We start from the raw sequence: 15,472 nt of genomic DNA, 5'->3' as shown, positions 1-15,472 counted from the left end.
TTTATCCTCTAAGCAAAGCTTTACCTCAAAAATCTAGTGCTTCCCATAAAGCTGGGGAGAAGATATGCCCACATGAACCTCATTACACTCAATTTCTTGCACTGTGGTGGAATGAAAATCCAGCCTTGATCTTCATGCTTCACTCCAAAGCTACTGCTAAACCCATATCAGAATCCAAATAATCAATATGGCAGCAACCAAAAAATCCAGGAGGTAAAAGGCCAAAGATTCCTCTGCAGCAGAGATCACACCAATCATGAATGAAACTAGGTTAAATAAAAATTTAAGACTAGCTTTCTTCCCTTTGCAACAAAGGACTTGGGGTAATCTCCCACAAGTTTTTTTTTTTCTTTTTAGTTATGCCCTTCTCTGCAGTGTTTATTTAAAAAAAAAAAAAAAACAAACAAAAAAAAAAAAAAACCAAAACCACACAAAAACCCTCTCCCATTTTTAAAAAGCACCATAAATGAAAAATCTGTTGGAAAAACAAAAAACTGGACCACCCTTCAGGGATGAAATGCTAAAGATGTCTTTTTTAATCAACCAGTTTGTGAAGATCTACAAAAAAAATAAAAAGGATCACATTCTAAAGGTTCAGTGCAGTCAGCAGCTATATAGTTTTGCTGCTTATTCATCTTTAAGTTGACTTTCAAAAATAACACCCTAACTCGTCAAAATATACATTTTCCATTTGCTTTTAAATTAAAATAATAATAAAAAAAAACATTTAAAGAATTCACAATCAATAGCATGACTAAGTTTCAGGATCATCTACAGCATATAATTTAAAGGTTCAAGATGCCAATATGCAGCATGTGGCAGATCTATATGCTCCATGCAGCATGTACATTTATGATAATCTCAAATAATCTCGATGTTCAGATGCCAGTCTGTTTCTTCCAAATCGTGTAGAATACCCATCTGGAGAAAATAAGCAGTTAAGGAAAAAAAAAAGGCAACACTTGTACACAGTTAAAATGTAGTTCTTTTTACTTCTATTTAAATTCTGAAAACTCCTCGTAGCTCTTAAAGGGCAGGCAAAACACCCAAAAGTGAAATCTCTCTGGATTCTCTCCTTGACTCAGCAGTTCAAAGATGGCTACTCTTCAAATCCATACATGTTCCATTAAGGCCTGGCAGCTGGAAGGGCAAAAATAACCAGTTTCTCTGAAACTATATGCTTTAAGAATAAATATTTTGATATCCTTCACATTCTTTTGTTTTGAAAATGCGAGGTCAAATCTGCATTTCCAAAGAGCTGACAATAATGAGAAGCAGGAGGAGCTGGCTACAGTCAGTCTGGAGTCAGTACAGGGTCAGTATGGGGGCTGCAGCACTGAACACTGCTGGGCTTAGAGACACAGAAGGGAGGGAAATGAACACACAACAGAAGAAAGGCTGTGGCAGTATCACATGCTCAGTGAATTATGAATAAGAAGATTGTGGAAAGATGTTTCCTGTCAAGAGAAACAGCCACAGAGGCTTCACCCTGCAGAAACATTTCCAGGGAGATCCCACAAAAGCAGGAAATGCTCAAGGCAAACAGTTGGCAGAAGCACCCTACAGCAGATCAAAATGCCCCTCTCACACTAAAGGCTTGAAGCTTAAACTTCTAGGCTCCTTATATAACTTCCTTGCCACCCACAAATTAAAAAAAATTCTGAATGATTATTTTTAGGAATGGGATGTTGAGATTATGCATGCCCCTTTACTTGAAATATTTTTTCCATTAACACTATCTAGTAATGATTGTTAGGAATCACTCTTCCCTGTTCTCCAGCCTTAAAAATCAAGTCTGAGATGTATATTCAAGAATAGCTGTATCAGACAATATTTAAGGATCTGAATCATGCTAATCAGTATGAAGTTTGTTTCTTATTTTTGTAAAAGAAAAAAAGAAAATAAGAAGATACAGCCTCGTCAGAAATGTCAGGCAGCATTACCCTTACCTACAGTTTATCTTACATCACATACACCACTCAAAAACATTGACAAAAACACAGCCTGTTCATGAAAGGGGCTGATCATTTCACCAGTTGTGAATTTACAGAACTTTCAGAAAACAATTCCTACAATTATCTTCAAAGTAAAACTGCAGTAGTTCATTTATTATGGAAAAAACATTAAGTGTTTAAATCAGAACTGCTTTTTTCTTTGAGCTCATTACCTCCAACCAATCTATGTCTGCTTGATTTACTAATAAACACTCTCCAGTCTTCTTCAGTCTTTAAGGATACAATTCCATGTAGGAAGGAACACACACGGTTTCTTTTGAAAACTCCACAGGACAATAAAGCCTGCTAAGCTGTTCTTCATAGAGAGTCAAGGCATCAGTCAGATTGATACAGTTTCCCTGAAGAAGAAAAAAAATTCCCAGTCACAATCAAGCAAATATTCAGATAAATATATACATTTTGACATTACTGCAAGGCTCCCACATATTTCAGAACCAGATACATGCTTTTCTTAATATTTACCATACAAACACTGAACAGCTTGTCTTCATTCTGCCTACAGCAAACAACAATTCGTATCCTTTCAAGACAGGGTAAGCATGGGAGGATTATCTATATTCTCATTAGCAAAAGCAACCATTAAATGAGGGATTTCAGTTAAAACAGACCACCATGTGTTGTTTACCTATAAAATTTACTCTATAACCATTTTCTTTATGATTGTTTAAACATATTAGTAAACAGTATTACAACGTCCAGATTTTCCTGTTATTTAACATTGCCTAGATCTTACAGTGTTTAAATGCACTATTAAAAAAAACTATAGCTATTAATTTTAAACAGATTCTTCCACAAATCAGTATGACAAAATACATCCAATTATATAGAAGTTCTCTGGCTGTGAGCTACATTGTCTTGGGTTTCCACATGTCATGCTTCCTAGAAGGAGATTGCTATGATACTTTTTTTGACTTGGGGTGAAACAACCTATCATTCTTGGAATACAAACACATCAAGGGTTACAAAGTGAGGAATTAAAAAAAAAAGTCACACCCAAGGAAAAAAAAAAACCAAACAAAAACCACACCCCATACCTCTCAAACCCCAATGACAGAACTCCTTCAAAAACCAAACACCTTCCCCCCACCAAAAAAATGAAAACAAAACCTCACCCAGCTCTCCCCCAAGCAACTCCGATTTGCAAGCACTACCTTGTCCCAGGCTAAGTATTAATAAGAAGCAGAAGTTACTGCAATGTATACCTGGAATGACCATATAGCAAAAACTCTAATTAGATCTGAATTCTCCACAACCATAACACATTTGAAGATTTAGTGGTTACAGTGAGCTCACTGGAACACCAGATTGAACAAACACCATTACACAAAAGCAATAAAAGTTAGTTGTGTAAGTTCAATTTAAAAAAAACTTTTTCAATTTTATTGACTCCATAAGTAGTAGCAGAGTAGCAGATACTCAATAGCAAATTGAGTAGACTAGCAAATACTTTACAATCTTAAATTCAATGGTCTTAGGAAGGGTGTGGCAAATACAGTTATTTGGACACTAATTTGAAATTAGGTGAAGTTGAATACAGACATCATTGCATGGTCTACAAATCACTCAGATTTTCTTTTTCCAGCTATGAGGCACCAGATGAAGACTCACCAAAAAGAAGTGTACTGTTGCTATAGCATAGCACAGAGATAGTACACTATGATTGTGGTCAAGGTGCAGATATTGTTAAAGACCCATGGCACACTGACAGCCAAATGAATTGATTTGCAGTCTTCTACTTTCACCACTTCCCTGAGGAATCTTCAGTTCAACCTATAGGCTCTAAACATGACAAACCAACCATGCTGTAACACTACACATCAACAGCAAGTTGTATGATGACTGAATCTCTCCTTACCCACACAGTATGTGCCAGTCTGGCCACATGGAAGGCAGGATGAGATCTTCAGGAGATGCACATTCCCATCTTCCCCTAATGGTTGGGTTTACTAGTAAGTAGTATAAATGTCTTTTACCATGATCTAGCACAAAGCCTGCCTTCCTTTTCTGATTTCTGATCAGCAGAAACAGAAGCATTAATTAGCATTTTCCAGTTACTTCCAATATAAGAATCCTCAGCTTTCCCACACAATTTACCACTTCTAGTGGAGAAACATTTGCCATAGAAGATAAAGAGGAAAACAAAATGAATTTTTATGTTAATGAATACACAGTTCCTGATGATCCAGCACAAGAGCCAAAGCCCCACAAAATGATAGTAAGAAATGCAAAGAACAGAAGTTGTGCTGGAAAGAGAAAGGACTCTAAAGCAACAGCCTCCATCTGCAGAAGGACAGAATCTTCCTGCTGCTCTGAATGACTTTGGCAAGTACACAAGTACACATAATTTTGGGGGTATTTTTAACTGACCATTGAATATAGTATCTTGTTTGTTCCTGCTGTTCAGTAATGTGTAACCTGTAACTGCAAAAGATTGCAGATGGCTCAATTAGAAAAAGATAGATCTAATGAAAAAAATTATCTCCCTTACAGTCACATCTTACTCAATATTTTAGGACCTCTAACTTGAAATGAGGACCCCAGGAACCAAGGACTTACTCAATGTTTCCCAAGTGTCTGACTGCCTGTTTTGCACATTGTGTTGCTCTGCTAAAACATTGCAAAGCTTTTAAATCCAGGAGCAGAGTCTTTATGAAAGACTTGCTTTACTGTGCAGCTTATTTCTGGTGCTCCCAGATTTTTTAAATGGCCTTAGAATTATTACAGGCACACAAATGCAACTGAAAGTTAATTTCCACAAAGTAAGGAATTAAGATGAGTTTGAACAAATATTATCCATGTTCTTTAAAACTTACAATAGGCAGAGGCCAAAACAAGCAGAGGTCACTCTTGAAATCAGTATTTTTAAACAGCATCATTTACCTTGCTTTATCCATGTAATAACATCAGATGATAAGCGTAAAAGTAAAATGTACATTCTGATTTTGGGATTTATACTATTTTTCCTACTTTTTTATTGGTAAGATTTTTTCACAGTGTATTTAAAACATTTCTATTTCCAGAGAAAGTGAAAAGAGAATTCATTCCACTCATCTTCCTCTGGATTTTTTGCATGCAGCTCAATTTTTTTTTGATTGTGCTCAAGTTTGCACAAGTAGAAAAGAAAACTTCAACTCAAAAAAAAAAACTTAACAGAAATGGTCTCAGGCACATGATATAATTCATGGGGCTGTCCTATACAGGGCCAGGAGCTGGACTGATTGCTGTGGGCCCCTCTCACACCAGTAAATCCTATCACTATTCTATCACTCTCTAATCTTTTCAAAATCGTATTTGGGAAAGCACTCCTTCAAAAGGGCTTGCATAAAATATGTTTGATTATTATTTTTATCATATTGCACAAACAAACCAGTACATGCTTATTTGGTAAAGGAAGGTGACATGCAGTATATGGAATTTTTCATATCTGGGTTTGGGTATCAGGAAACAAGTGAGATTTGTAAGAAGATAAACACAAACTGAGCACAATGAACAGACTGCTTCAGTACTTGTTTAGTAACCTGTTATTATCCAGGGGATTGTGGTGGTTTTTTTAGGTTCAGCTGCCCTTCACCAAACATATCATTTTGTTTCAACATCAGACTGAATGCAAAAGAAAACTAAACAACAACCTGTGTGTGCAATTTCAGTCATAAATAGGAACACTGCTAGGTAATTTACAGAGCACACCACTATTACGTAGGAAGTTGAACAGGATACACAATGATAGAAGAGTATCCAGTTTCCCAGACTGTCACTTCAGTATTTCATCCTTTGTCTCTTCTCCAGCAAGAGAAATCACTGCAGACACCATGGAAAACAAATTACAGGAATGATGAACATGCCAAGAAACAGTTTTTACTTCTCAAACCCTCAACTCCCTATCTCCAAATCCAGATCTTGCCTAAAGGTTCAAACAACTCACCTGACTCTTCTATCAACCTTTTTCTTCTGGAGAAACACTACAGGATTTTATAGCTCTGCATAGTTTTTTTTTTTTTAAACTGTCTTTACTCAACACAAAATTAAGCACTCCAAAAATCAAAACTACAAACCTAAGGGTTATTTCAATAAACTTATTGAAAAAAAAATCACTATTATTAACACCTTTCCTTGAAACATGACAAGCTTTATTAATCAAGACTACAGTGTTAGTAACAATGTCAATCACACTTAGTTGTTCCAGTATCACTGAAATGCCACAGGGAACCAAGCCCAGAATGCAATGCAGGGCTCACTTTAACTCCCACTGCCTAATGAAGAGTTATGTGGTAGAGTAATGCATTGTTTGTTCTGAACAGACACCATATAACTCAAACAATAGCTAGTAGTGAATGTTGTTTACTAAGGTTTAAAGCAAATGACTCACCAATAACAGATTTTCAAAAATCAAAATCTTTCGTTTTTTACTCCCACAAAGTTCAGCCAATTTTTCAACACATACAAAAACCCCTACCAAACCCCTCTGCCCAGCCCCCTTCACTTAATCTCTGTTCCATGCCAAACAATTTGACAGGTAAGAACTAGGAGAATGGTAATTTTTTTTTTACCCTTAAGACGTATCTTTCAGACACGAAAGTACTTGAGGCAGTTTTAACTTTGAGATTAACAAATCCCTAAAAACCATGCTAAGACTGATGACTCCTGAGTCTTTGCATCTTCTGCTCAGTGCTTGAACTCACTTCAACACCTCTCCCAACATGCATTTTCCTGGGCTCTCACCAAGTAGAAATTCTGTAGATCCATGGGTTTAGTTTTTAGGTTTCTACATGACAATGCACAACAAATTTAAATAACAAATACAGTTCTGGACAGACAAAAAACACTCCTTAAAATAAGTAGCAAAAAAACCCCAAATGTTTTAATTGACCCTGTAAGTACTAGTTAACTCTGACCATCTATAAAGTGGATGCATCCCATCAACTGGTTACAGGCTGAATTTAGGCCACTATGCTTCCTCCAACCCTCAGAAAGCAAACTAGTGAGTTGGAAGCAGGTGAAAGGTCCCTTTTCCATACTTGCCCATTTCTTATATGTCTTGCCCCATATGCCACTGTCACTGGACATTTTGTCTAACTGTATGCCAGAGAAGTTTAATTTTGATTTTTAGCACGGCTTTCTATTTTTACTTTTTTATGATGATGTGCCAGAATTGGATATGACCACAGTTGGGTTTTATCTTTCCTCACTTCAGAGTGACTAGTAAGCAGCAAGACACAGAGCATGAAACACCTAGCAAAGATTTTGGGGGACAGGGAGAGCTGTTAAGGAAATCATGGAGGCAAACCTGACTAAGTACCTCCACTGGCTGAGCTCTCAGTAACAAAAGGAAATAAAAATGTCTGATCCTTAAAAAGTCTCTCAGACTACCAGGAAATCAGAGGCTCACATAGGGACATACAGCTATTCTTCCATCATTTTTTCATGGTTCAGTCATGGAGAACCTTGCTCCCTTCACTGGAAGTGCTAATTAGAAAACCCACACAGCAGCCAAAAAAAGGAGTCTAACTATGGAGCAACATGATGATTGTCTGGACGTTTAGAGGGCTGTGTAAGAGAGGAAGAGACAGCTCAGTGAAGGGCCACAGGTTTGTGTGGGAGATGAGACACATAATGCCTTGCACCAGGGGTCAGTGCTGTTTACTGGAGCCTGTGAGTGGTTTGAGTTTCCACCCTGCCTGGGCTGAGTGACCCCAACCAGGAAGTCACAAATTCCTGTTCAGAGGTATTTTTAAAGGTTCTAGTACATAAACAGGCTGAAAATGATAGCCTTTTCAACCTCAAAAGATGAGATCAACAGAACAAAAACTTAGCACAGAAAAATGCGTTTTCTTAGCAACACATAACCCACTGACACTCAGAGACAGGCTGAAAGGTTGTCTCAGCATCTGATAGAGCATGGTTTCACAGCTCTTGGGACAACCCTCACGTGCTTCTTTGAAGGCACAAGAGAGTGATGGCTCAGAGAAACAAAAGCCACATATTATGCTGATATCTACAAGTATATGCACTCGAGAGAAAACACTTGGGCCATCTAAAAATCATACTTTTAGAAAGTATGTACTGTAAAAACACTTAACATGCTCAGAAACAAGTTGTTGGGAAGGTATATTAGAGATGAAAGTGGACCTCAGGACACACTAAGGTATTACATCCTCACCAACTCTCATTTCTTTTCTCTGTGATGGCTGGGAGCCTGTACCTCTAACTCTCCTTGGAGAGCATAACACCAAGGACCTCACAAACATGGCCTTATATCATATCATACCAATAAACACTTCAAAGCACCAGTTGCAGCAGAAGAATAGAATTAAGAGCATGCCATATGACCACTGAAGCTCAGAGTCATGAAATTATGTCTAACACTAAGTCTTCACAAACAAGCTTCAGGTGTTAAACTTTCAGACAGGTTTGTAAGTTCTGCAGGCTAAAGGTCCTAAAGCTCATGTCTCTCTGTGCAGACCCTGTGTAGGCTGCAACACTCAATAGGATGATGCAGTAGAAAAGCAAGGGCATGTAAAGCATGGCTGTTACTCATACAAGCTTTTGTTCTAAGCTGTGATTACTATTTTCACAGAGAAAGTATGGAGGCATTTTTCCCCAAACGCACTCAGACAAACTTAAAGCAGCAGAGAGGCATCCATTAACTGCCCTTTTATATCTTTCCAGAGCTGAAAAAAAAAAAGGAAGTCGTCCCTCTCACATCTTAAAATTGGCCACAAATTCTTATACCCCCTAGGAATACAAATAAATAGTCTGAAAAACCTTCCACAGGCAGAATCTCCATAAATGTTAATAAAGTGCCAGGCAATACTGGTTACCTGCCTCCATCTAGTGGTGACAGGACATTCTACAGCAGCACTTGGTGACTGCTTTGAGGATTGCCAAGGAAGGAATCCCAAGGGAACCACCAGGTATGTTAAAAGCAGCATGCCAGAAATACTTCTTTTTTATAATCTCAGATAAATTATATCCATCTGGAGTTAGACAGCACTAGCACTGCCTGCTGACAATTCATGTACAGACCAGAACATTTTCTAAAACTCATGCACAGCTCAATGAAGAGGTGATAAGCATCTCCCTTTATCTTTCCCAGCAGTGGCATTTAGACAGGCAGCAATAAAATATGGGAAAGAATGGCATTCTATGAACACAATTCCACTTTTGGGCAAAGTATTTCTTCAGCATTGAAATAAATGAAATCCCAACTAGATGCACATGATTCTGTTCAGGGTGCAAGGGGACAGACTACAAAGTACAAAGGACAGGAATTTTCAATGTTAGTACAACAAAATGCCAAGGCAGAAGAGGCAACTGTAACTGCAGTAGTCACCAGGACAAAAATCCTTTTGCTGCATTTTTCCTATGAAACATTTCCTTACCATTGCAAAGATGAGGCTCTAAGAAGTAAGTGGACATTCCCTCAGTCACTTTTCTGGATGATGTTTAGTATTTTTTGTTTTAGAGAACCCAAATGCAAAGAAGGGGCTGGGGGCACAGAGACCTGCATTTTAAAAAACACAACTTCCTTAAAAGGCACATGATTTCTTCAGCAAGGCCTGCTATGTAACATAAGCATCCTGGAAGTAGATAGCTGGACCAAAAGTAACTTGAATTCCCAGTGGTAATACACAGAGCTAAAACTACTGGCATTTAACAGCAAACAACAGAACACTCAAAATCATTTATGAGCTTCCAATGTATGACTAAGCTGCCAGAGTTCATAGTGGTCATGATTGAACTTCTGTCTGTAGTATAACCAATCCTCCAAGTAGTCAGCTTCAGTTAGTTCAATTGAATTTAAATGTAAGTTATAGACAGCTGATTTTATTTAAAGCACCTCAGTAGTCTGTTCATCCTATGACCAGACTGTGGAGCTGAGGGTGTGGTGGGTTGACCCTGGCTGGATGCCAGGTGCCCACAAAAATCACACTACAACTCCTCTGCTCAGCTGGACAGAGGAGAGAAAATACAGCAAAAGGTTCATGGGCTGAGATGAGGATGGGGAGAGAACACTCACCAGTTACCACCACAGGCCAACAGACTCTACTTGGGTAATAAACTCAATTTCCTCAGCAAATCAGAGTAGGTTAAGAAATTCACCCAAATTTTAACACCACCTTCCCCTCTCCTCTCTTCTCCCCAGGGTGAGCTTCACTCACAAATTCTCTACCTCCTCCCCACTGCACTGATGGAGGATGGGCAATTGGGACTGTGGCCAGTTCATCCCATGTTATTCCTGCTGCTCCTTCCTCCTCACACTCCACTGTGCTCCAGTGTGGGGTCCCCCCACTATTGGAGGCAGTTCCCCATGAACTTCTCCAACATAAGTCCTTCCATAGGCTGCAGTTTTTCATTAATTGTTCCAGCATGGGTCCCCTGCAGGGTCACAAGTTCTGCCAGGAATCCTGCTCTAGTGTGGGCATCCCAAAGGATCACAGCCTCCCTCAGGTATCCACACACCCCACCTCAGGATCCTCCAGGGGCTGCAGGAGAACAGCCTGCTACACCATGGTCATCATGGGAATCCCTGCACTGGTGCCTGGAACATCTCCTGCCCCTCCTTCAGTGACCTTGGAGCCTGCACAGCTGTTTCTCTCACATTCTCACTTCTCTCTGGCTGCAACTGCTGCTATGCAGCAATTTTTGGCCCTTCAAAAATCTTACCCAGAGGCACTACCAGTCATAGATGGGCTCAGCCTTGGCCAGGAGCCAGCTAGCATTGGCTCTGCTGGACATGGGGAGCCCTTCCCACACCCCCTTTGCTACCAAAACCTGTCCACATAAACCCAGAGAGGACTATTTTGTTTTTTCAGGCCCAACTGGAAAGTAGCTACAAGGATCATCAAATGGGCTGAGTAGTGTACCAACAGATATACCAAAAGCTCTGATAATGCAATTAATACTGGGGCAGACAGCTTTTTTCAACATTTTCAGGAAAACTAAATTGCAAGAAAACACTGCTTCTGTAGTCTGGTCCTTGCACTGGCTACCTGTTAGCCCTAAGTCCAATTCTAAACCCTGTCAGTTTTAATATTGTTTCTTTCCCATCCTGCCACATACCACCTTGCTGCTTTGGGACCATAAAGTGTAACATTGCATAGTCTTACAACAGCTAAAACCCACCAGGGCTGGTTCAGGATTGCTGTTACTTCTTTGGGTGCAATCACACACTGGAGAGCTGACTTATCTCCTCTGCATAAGGACAAAACAAGCAGCACCAGTCTCCACCTCAGCTGGTTCCAGCTGACACAGAACAACTGCCCCTGCCCTCTGGCAGCAGCACAGCCATCATTTCAGCTTTCAACACAAGCTTCTCCAGAATTCTGTAAAATCTAACAAAACCTGTCCCAGACATATGTTTACCTTCATTCCAAAAAAGATGAGCTAGTGTTACTATGTGTGCTACAAGTACAGCAACTGTAACACAATGATTCGCTCTGTTTCCAAAACATGTAGCGTCCTTTTGGTATCAAACACTGCCTCAAATATTTCCATTATTAACAGGACAAAAATGCCATTAAAATTTAATGTGGTAAAACCATGTACATCATATTTCAACCACAAGATAACTTCTCTTCCCCATACAACCACAGCATTTTAAAACAGAGCAGCATATTAGAATTGCCAGAAACCTTGGCCCACCAGTTTGGCATTTCTTGATAAACCTGCACAGTATCACAGTAAACCAACTTCTATGAATTTCAGAGCTTAAGGATATGATTCTAAATTACAGTACTTAGTTTCTCCACACACCAGAAGACTTGTTTATGAGCACAACAAAATACAACCCCAGACACTTAAAACTTCACTGAACCATCTGCTGGCTCCTGTCACCTTCTTGTACAATTGCATACAACTTTGTGGCATTCCAAACTCAGGATTACCTGAAGAGTTTTCTGTTGAAAGCTGTACCATAATTCTATTATCTGTGAGGTGGCTATACTAATTTCTCATCCCACTCTACCTATGTCAAGCTCTTACACCTTAATGAATGACAAATTTCTAAGGTCTACACTTTACATTTGGAGTCATTAGCTGAAAAACTAAATATTTCTTAATGAAATACACCTGTTCTGCTTTTCCAAGAATTGTTTAGCTGTAATAATCTGCAGTATGCCTTGCTGAGTCTTAAAATTATGCTTTTAAACTCCAGACATAAGCACTACTTATTCAGCTGAAATAATGAAAAAAGACAAGTTAGTTAGCAAATCCTAACTTTCATGCAAAAAGCCAGAAACATCATTAAAGGGAGCAAACCAGCTTGAAGTAGATTTTTAGTTAGTTTTGTCAGTTTTTAACCGAAAATATGCAAACTGCAATAGACATAAAGCAGTCCTTTATTATATCCAAGTATCATACCTGTGTAAAGTATTTTCCATCTTGTTTCAGGACTTTCATTGAGAGGTCAAGAATCAACCGTAGAAATTCCCATGTGGAATCTGCGTATGGGGAATGATTGAAAAACAGAACAGTACATTATTGGCTTGTTTACTTATTACACATTCAAGACTTGCAAAACTAAAAAAAATCCTGGATACAAAAAAAAAAAAACCAAAAACAAAAAACAAATGCAAACCATACACAATGACAATGATGGCAGAAGTATTGTTTTTCTTCATGGGAATTTTCCTGAAGTTTCCAATAAATTATACAGTGAGAAAAATTTACTGGAGTATGAACTCCAAATACTTTCAAGAGCTACATGAGTTTATTATTCTGGAATAAGATTTAAAAGTGCTAGGCACTTGCTAGTTCTTTCCTAATATTTAAAAAAAAGTTAAAACAGATGTCTTTTTTTCTCTCAGATTTGATTTTTAAATGGAAAAAATGAAAGCATCTATGCTGAAGACTATTATGCAGCAGAAGGACAGAAATGTTGAAAATCCTTACAAGCAAATTAGAAGATTTACCTTCTTCTGGAGATGTAGAGATTGGAACAGCTGTCAGATCATTAATTACATAATCAAACATTCTCCCTTCTTTGGCATACCTCTTCAGTACAGGAATACAGTCTTCAATTAGAACCTATAAGAATGAAATATTGCTGCTACTTCTAAAAATGCCCTAAAACTGACCACAGGTAGAAGGAACAAAATGTGGACTTGCAGCAATTAAGAAGAAAAAACTACAAAATTAAATGCATATTTAATTTTAGGCTCCACTTTCAACATTTTACATCATACAGAAAGGAAGAACTTTGTAGGGATTAAGACAATGAAAACACAGGCATTTCAGGACTGAAGTTCCTGGATCTGTGACCACTGTTCTTCCTACCAAATGCTGACAACAGTTAGCAGCTCCAACATGAGTTAAATAAGGTACTTATGTATGAAGGGCTGCTTACTTCCACAGAGCAGCACGTGACTTGTGTTAACTTTTTGTGTGTTTTTATTAGCTCACTCCTGTAAGCTAATATGTGACAACATCAAGGGCCAGTAATGAAAACAAACATGTCAGATTTCACCTGGCCTCATTTTTAAGTGCTATCAGATGCAGCACAAAGACCTCAGCTGCAGGGATGCATGACATTTGTTGAGGTTTTTTATTTTAATATAATAGCAGTGTAATACTAAGGGATTTTGCCTGCAAATTAATAATTGTTAAATGTGTATTACAAATTCAGGTATTTTCAACAGTATAGAACGAGAAATACACACTTCTATCTTTTCAAGAGTTTAAGGAATGATGTTAAACAACATTCTTACTGCTATCTCTTCTTTATTTCTAAACAAACACTCTCCTATTTCACATTCCTTAAAAGCTACCTATACAATTAGTTTTAGAAGTCTGAAGACAGAGTTAAAATACTTCCAACATGAACTCAGTTAAGATATGCAAGGATACATACAAAAGGAAAAAAAGCTTCCCAAACTTGAGCCAGAAGACTTGTCCCCAAAACTTTGCCATAGCAGTCTTCCAGACTAGGTCTACATGCATTTGAAACACAACTTGTAATGAAAGAAAAGCAAGCATTACCTGGTAGCACTCTCCTTTCAGATTGTCCAAGACATCTCCGCACGTTTTGCGCATGTGTTTTTTACACCCGTCAATCACCATTTGGTCAATGTTTGAAGCTTGTCAAGGCAAAATACATTCCAGAAATAATGGAGGTAAAAGTTTCTACTTCTTCAGAAACTAATTGTCAAAGAGGCATTGACAGAGAATAATAGATGTGTCTATTGGTATATATACTGCAATAGTCAACCTTATGTACCAGCCTCCAGATTAAATTAGATGATTATGAAGTGCTTATTTCTGGTTTTAACCAGTATTTTTGATACCTTTGACTATCATTACTGTGAAAGCCTGAAATGTGAACTGTAAGACTATTGAAAACTCCATAAAGTTAAACTATGTTAAGATTTTAACCACACTTTAAAAACAATTCTTTTTAGTTTTAACAAATAGATCCCAAAACCTAGGATGAACATTTCATAGGCTAACAGTGGTTTACATTACAACTATACAAACTACAAAAGGTTGAAAACTTGATTTGTATTGGAATTTTTAGAACAGGGTTGGTCAATTCATCAATACAGTTCAAGTCGTGACACTCCTATTGATTAATTTTTTTTTTTTGCTTCTAGGCACTATTTTTTTATAGCTTTCTTTAGGAAAAGAGATGAACTCAAGTAATCAGATATGAGCCCAAACCTCAAACTTGACAGACCTGTCTCCTGTTATTAGAGAAAGCATCAGTCTGATCACAGAGGCATTCCTTTCCAGCCTTATGTAACCTGCTACTCAGATTTATGGCATGGATTGGGAACCTGAAAGCAGGTGGTACATAATGATGCACAAATATGTATTCACAGGATCTCTCTAAGCTGACAAAAAGATTTCATTTTATACCCTATCTCCTCATGCAATTTAGAACCTGACAGGTAACTCTGCTAAGGTATCAGCAGAAAGCTCAGGCTGATATGAATGATGGGCCATTTGTCAAAGGATATCTCTACCATAGTAACCATCTTTGGCTTCAGTTTGACTATCTCATATAGTATACCTCCATCACCACCTCCTAGGATTAGCACTTCTTTCCCAGTGTAATCTTCCTTTCCACTGCCCATTATGGCTTGAGTATATGCCAGGTCACTTTCTGCCAGATCTGAATGGAAGGAAGAGAATTGGACAGAAATATTAAACCTTCAGTTGTTCTCATTAACTGGTATTAATCCAGAGGTTACACAAAAACAAACCAAAGCAAGAACATCTACAGAAACAACCTCTCTTAGAGACAGTCCAAGTAATGAGATTCTTCTCAGAATCCCACACAGGATTTCTCCAGTTCTCCACATGAGCCTAACAATGGTCACCTCAGCATTAGGAAGCACTGTGTGACAAGGAAAAAAGTAGCAGAGCAAAACGTCAGTCTTTAACTTGTTTACACTTGATACTTCAGTGGCTTTTTATCTCAAACTCATCCTGAAATACACAGATCTGGAATTTATTTAAAA

The 15,472-nt window shown here is 38.2% G+C and overlaps 1 protein-coding gene across 1 annotated transcript in view; it reads right to left on the bottom strand.

Annotated features, from left to right (window-relative positions):
* Positions 1–505: 505 nt before the first annotated feature.
* The window catches only part of SMS (spermine synthase), a 40,697-nt gene continuing 25,730 nt past the window's right edge, over positions 506–15,472 (bottom strand). The window contains exons 6-11 of the mRNA XM_079320205.1: positions 14,969–15,123; positions 13,992–14,081; positions 12,926–13,040; positions 12,375–12,454; positions 2,238–2,353; positions 506–921 (exon numbers count right to left, since the gene is read on the bottom strand). Coding sequence (XP_079176331.1) covers positions 879–921; positions 2,238–2,353; positions 12,375–12,454; positions 12,926–13,040; positions 13,992–14,081; positions 14,969–15,123 — 599 coding nt within the window. The 3' untranslated portion in view covers positions 506–878. The remainder of the gene's footprint in view (positions 922–2,237; positions 2,354–12,374; positions 12,455–12,925; positions 13,041–13,991; positions 14,082–14,968; positions 15,124–15,472) is intronic.

This window comes from Erithacus rubecula (assembly GCF_903797595.1).
Source record: "Erithacus rubecula genome assembly, chromosome: 1".
NCBI lineage: Eukaryota > Metazoa > Chordata > Aves > Passeriformes > Muscicapidae > Erithacus > Erithacus rubecula.
The sequence above is the reverse complement of the archived record's forward strand: the minus strand, read 5'-3'. Positions and strand labels throughout refer to the sequence as shown.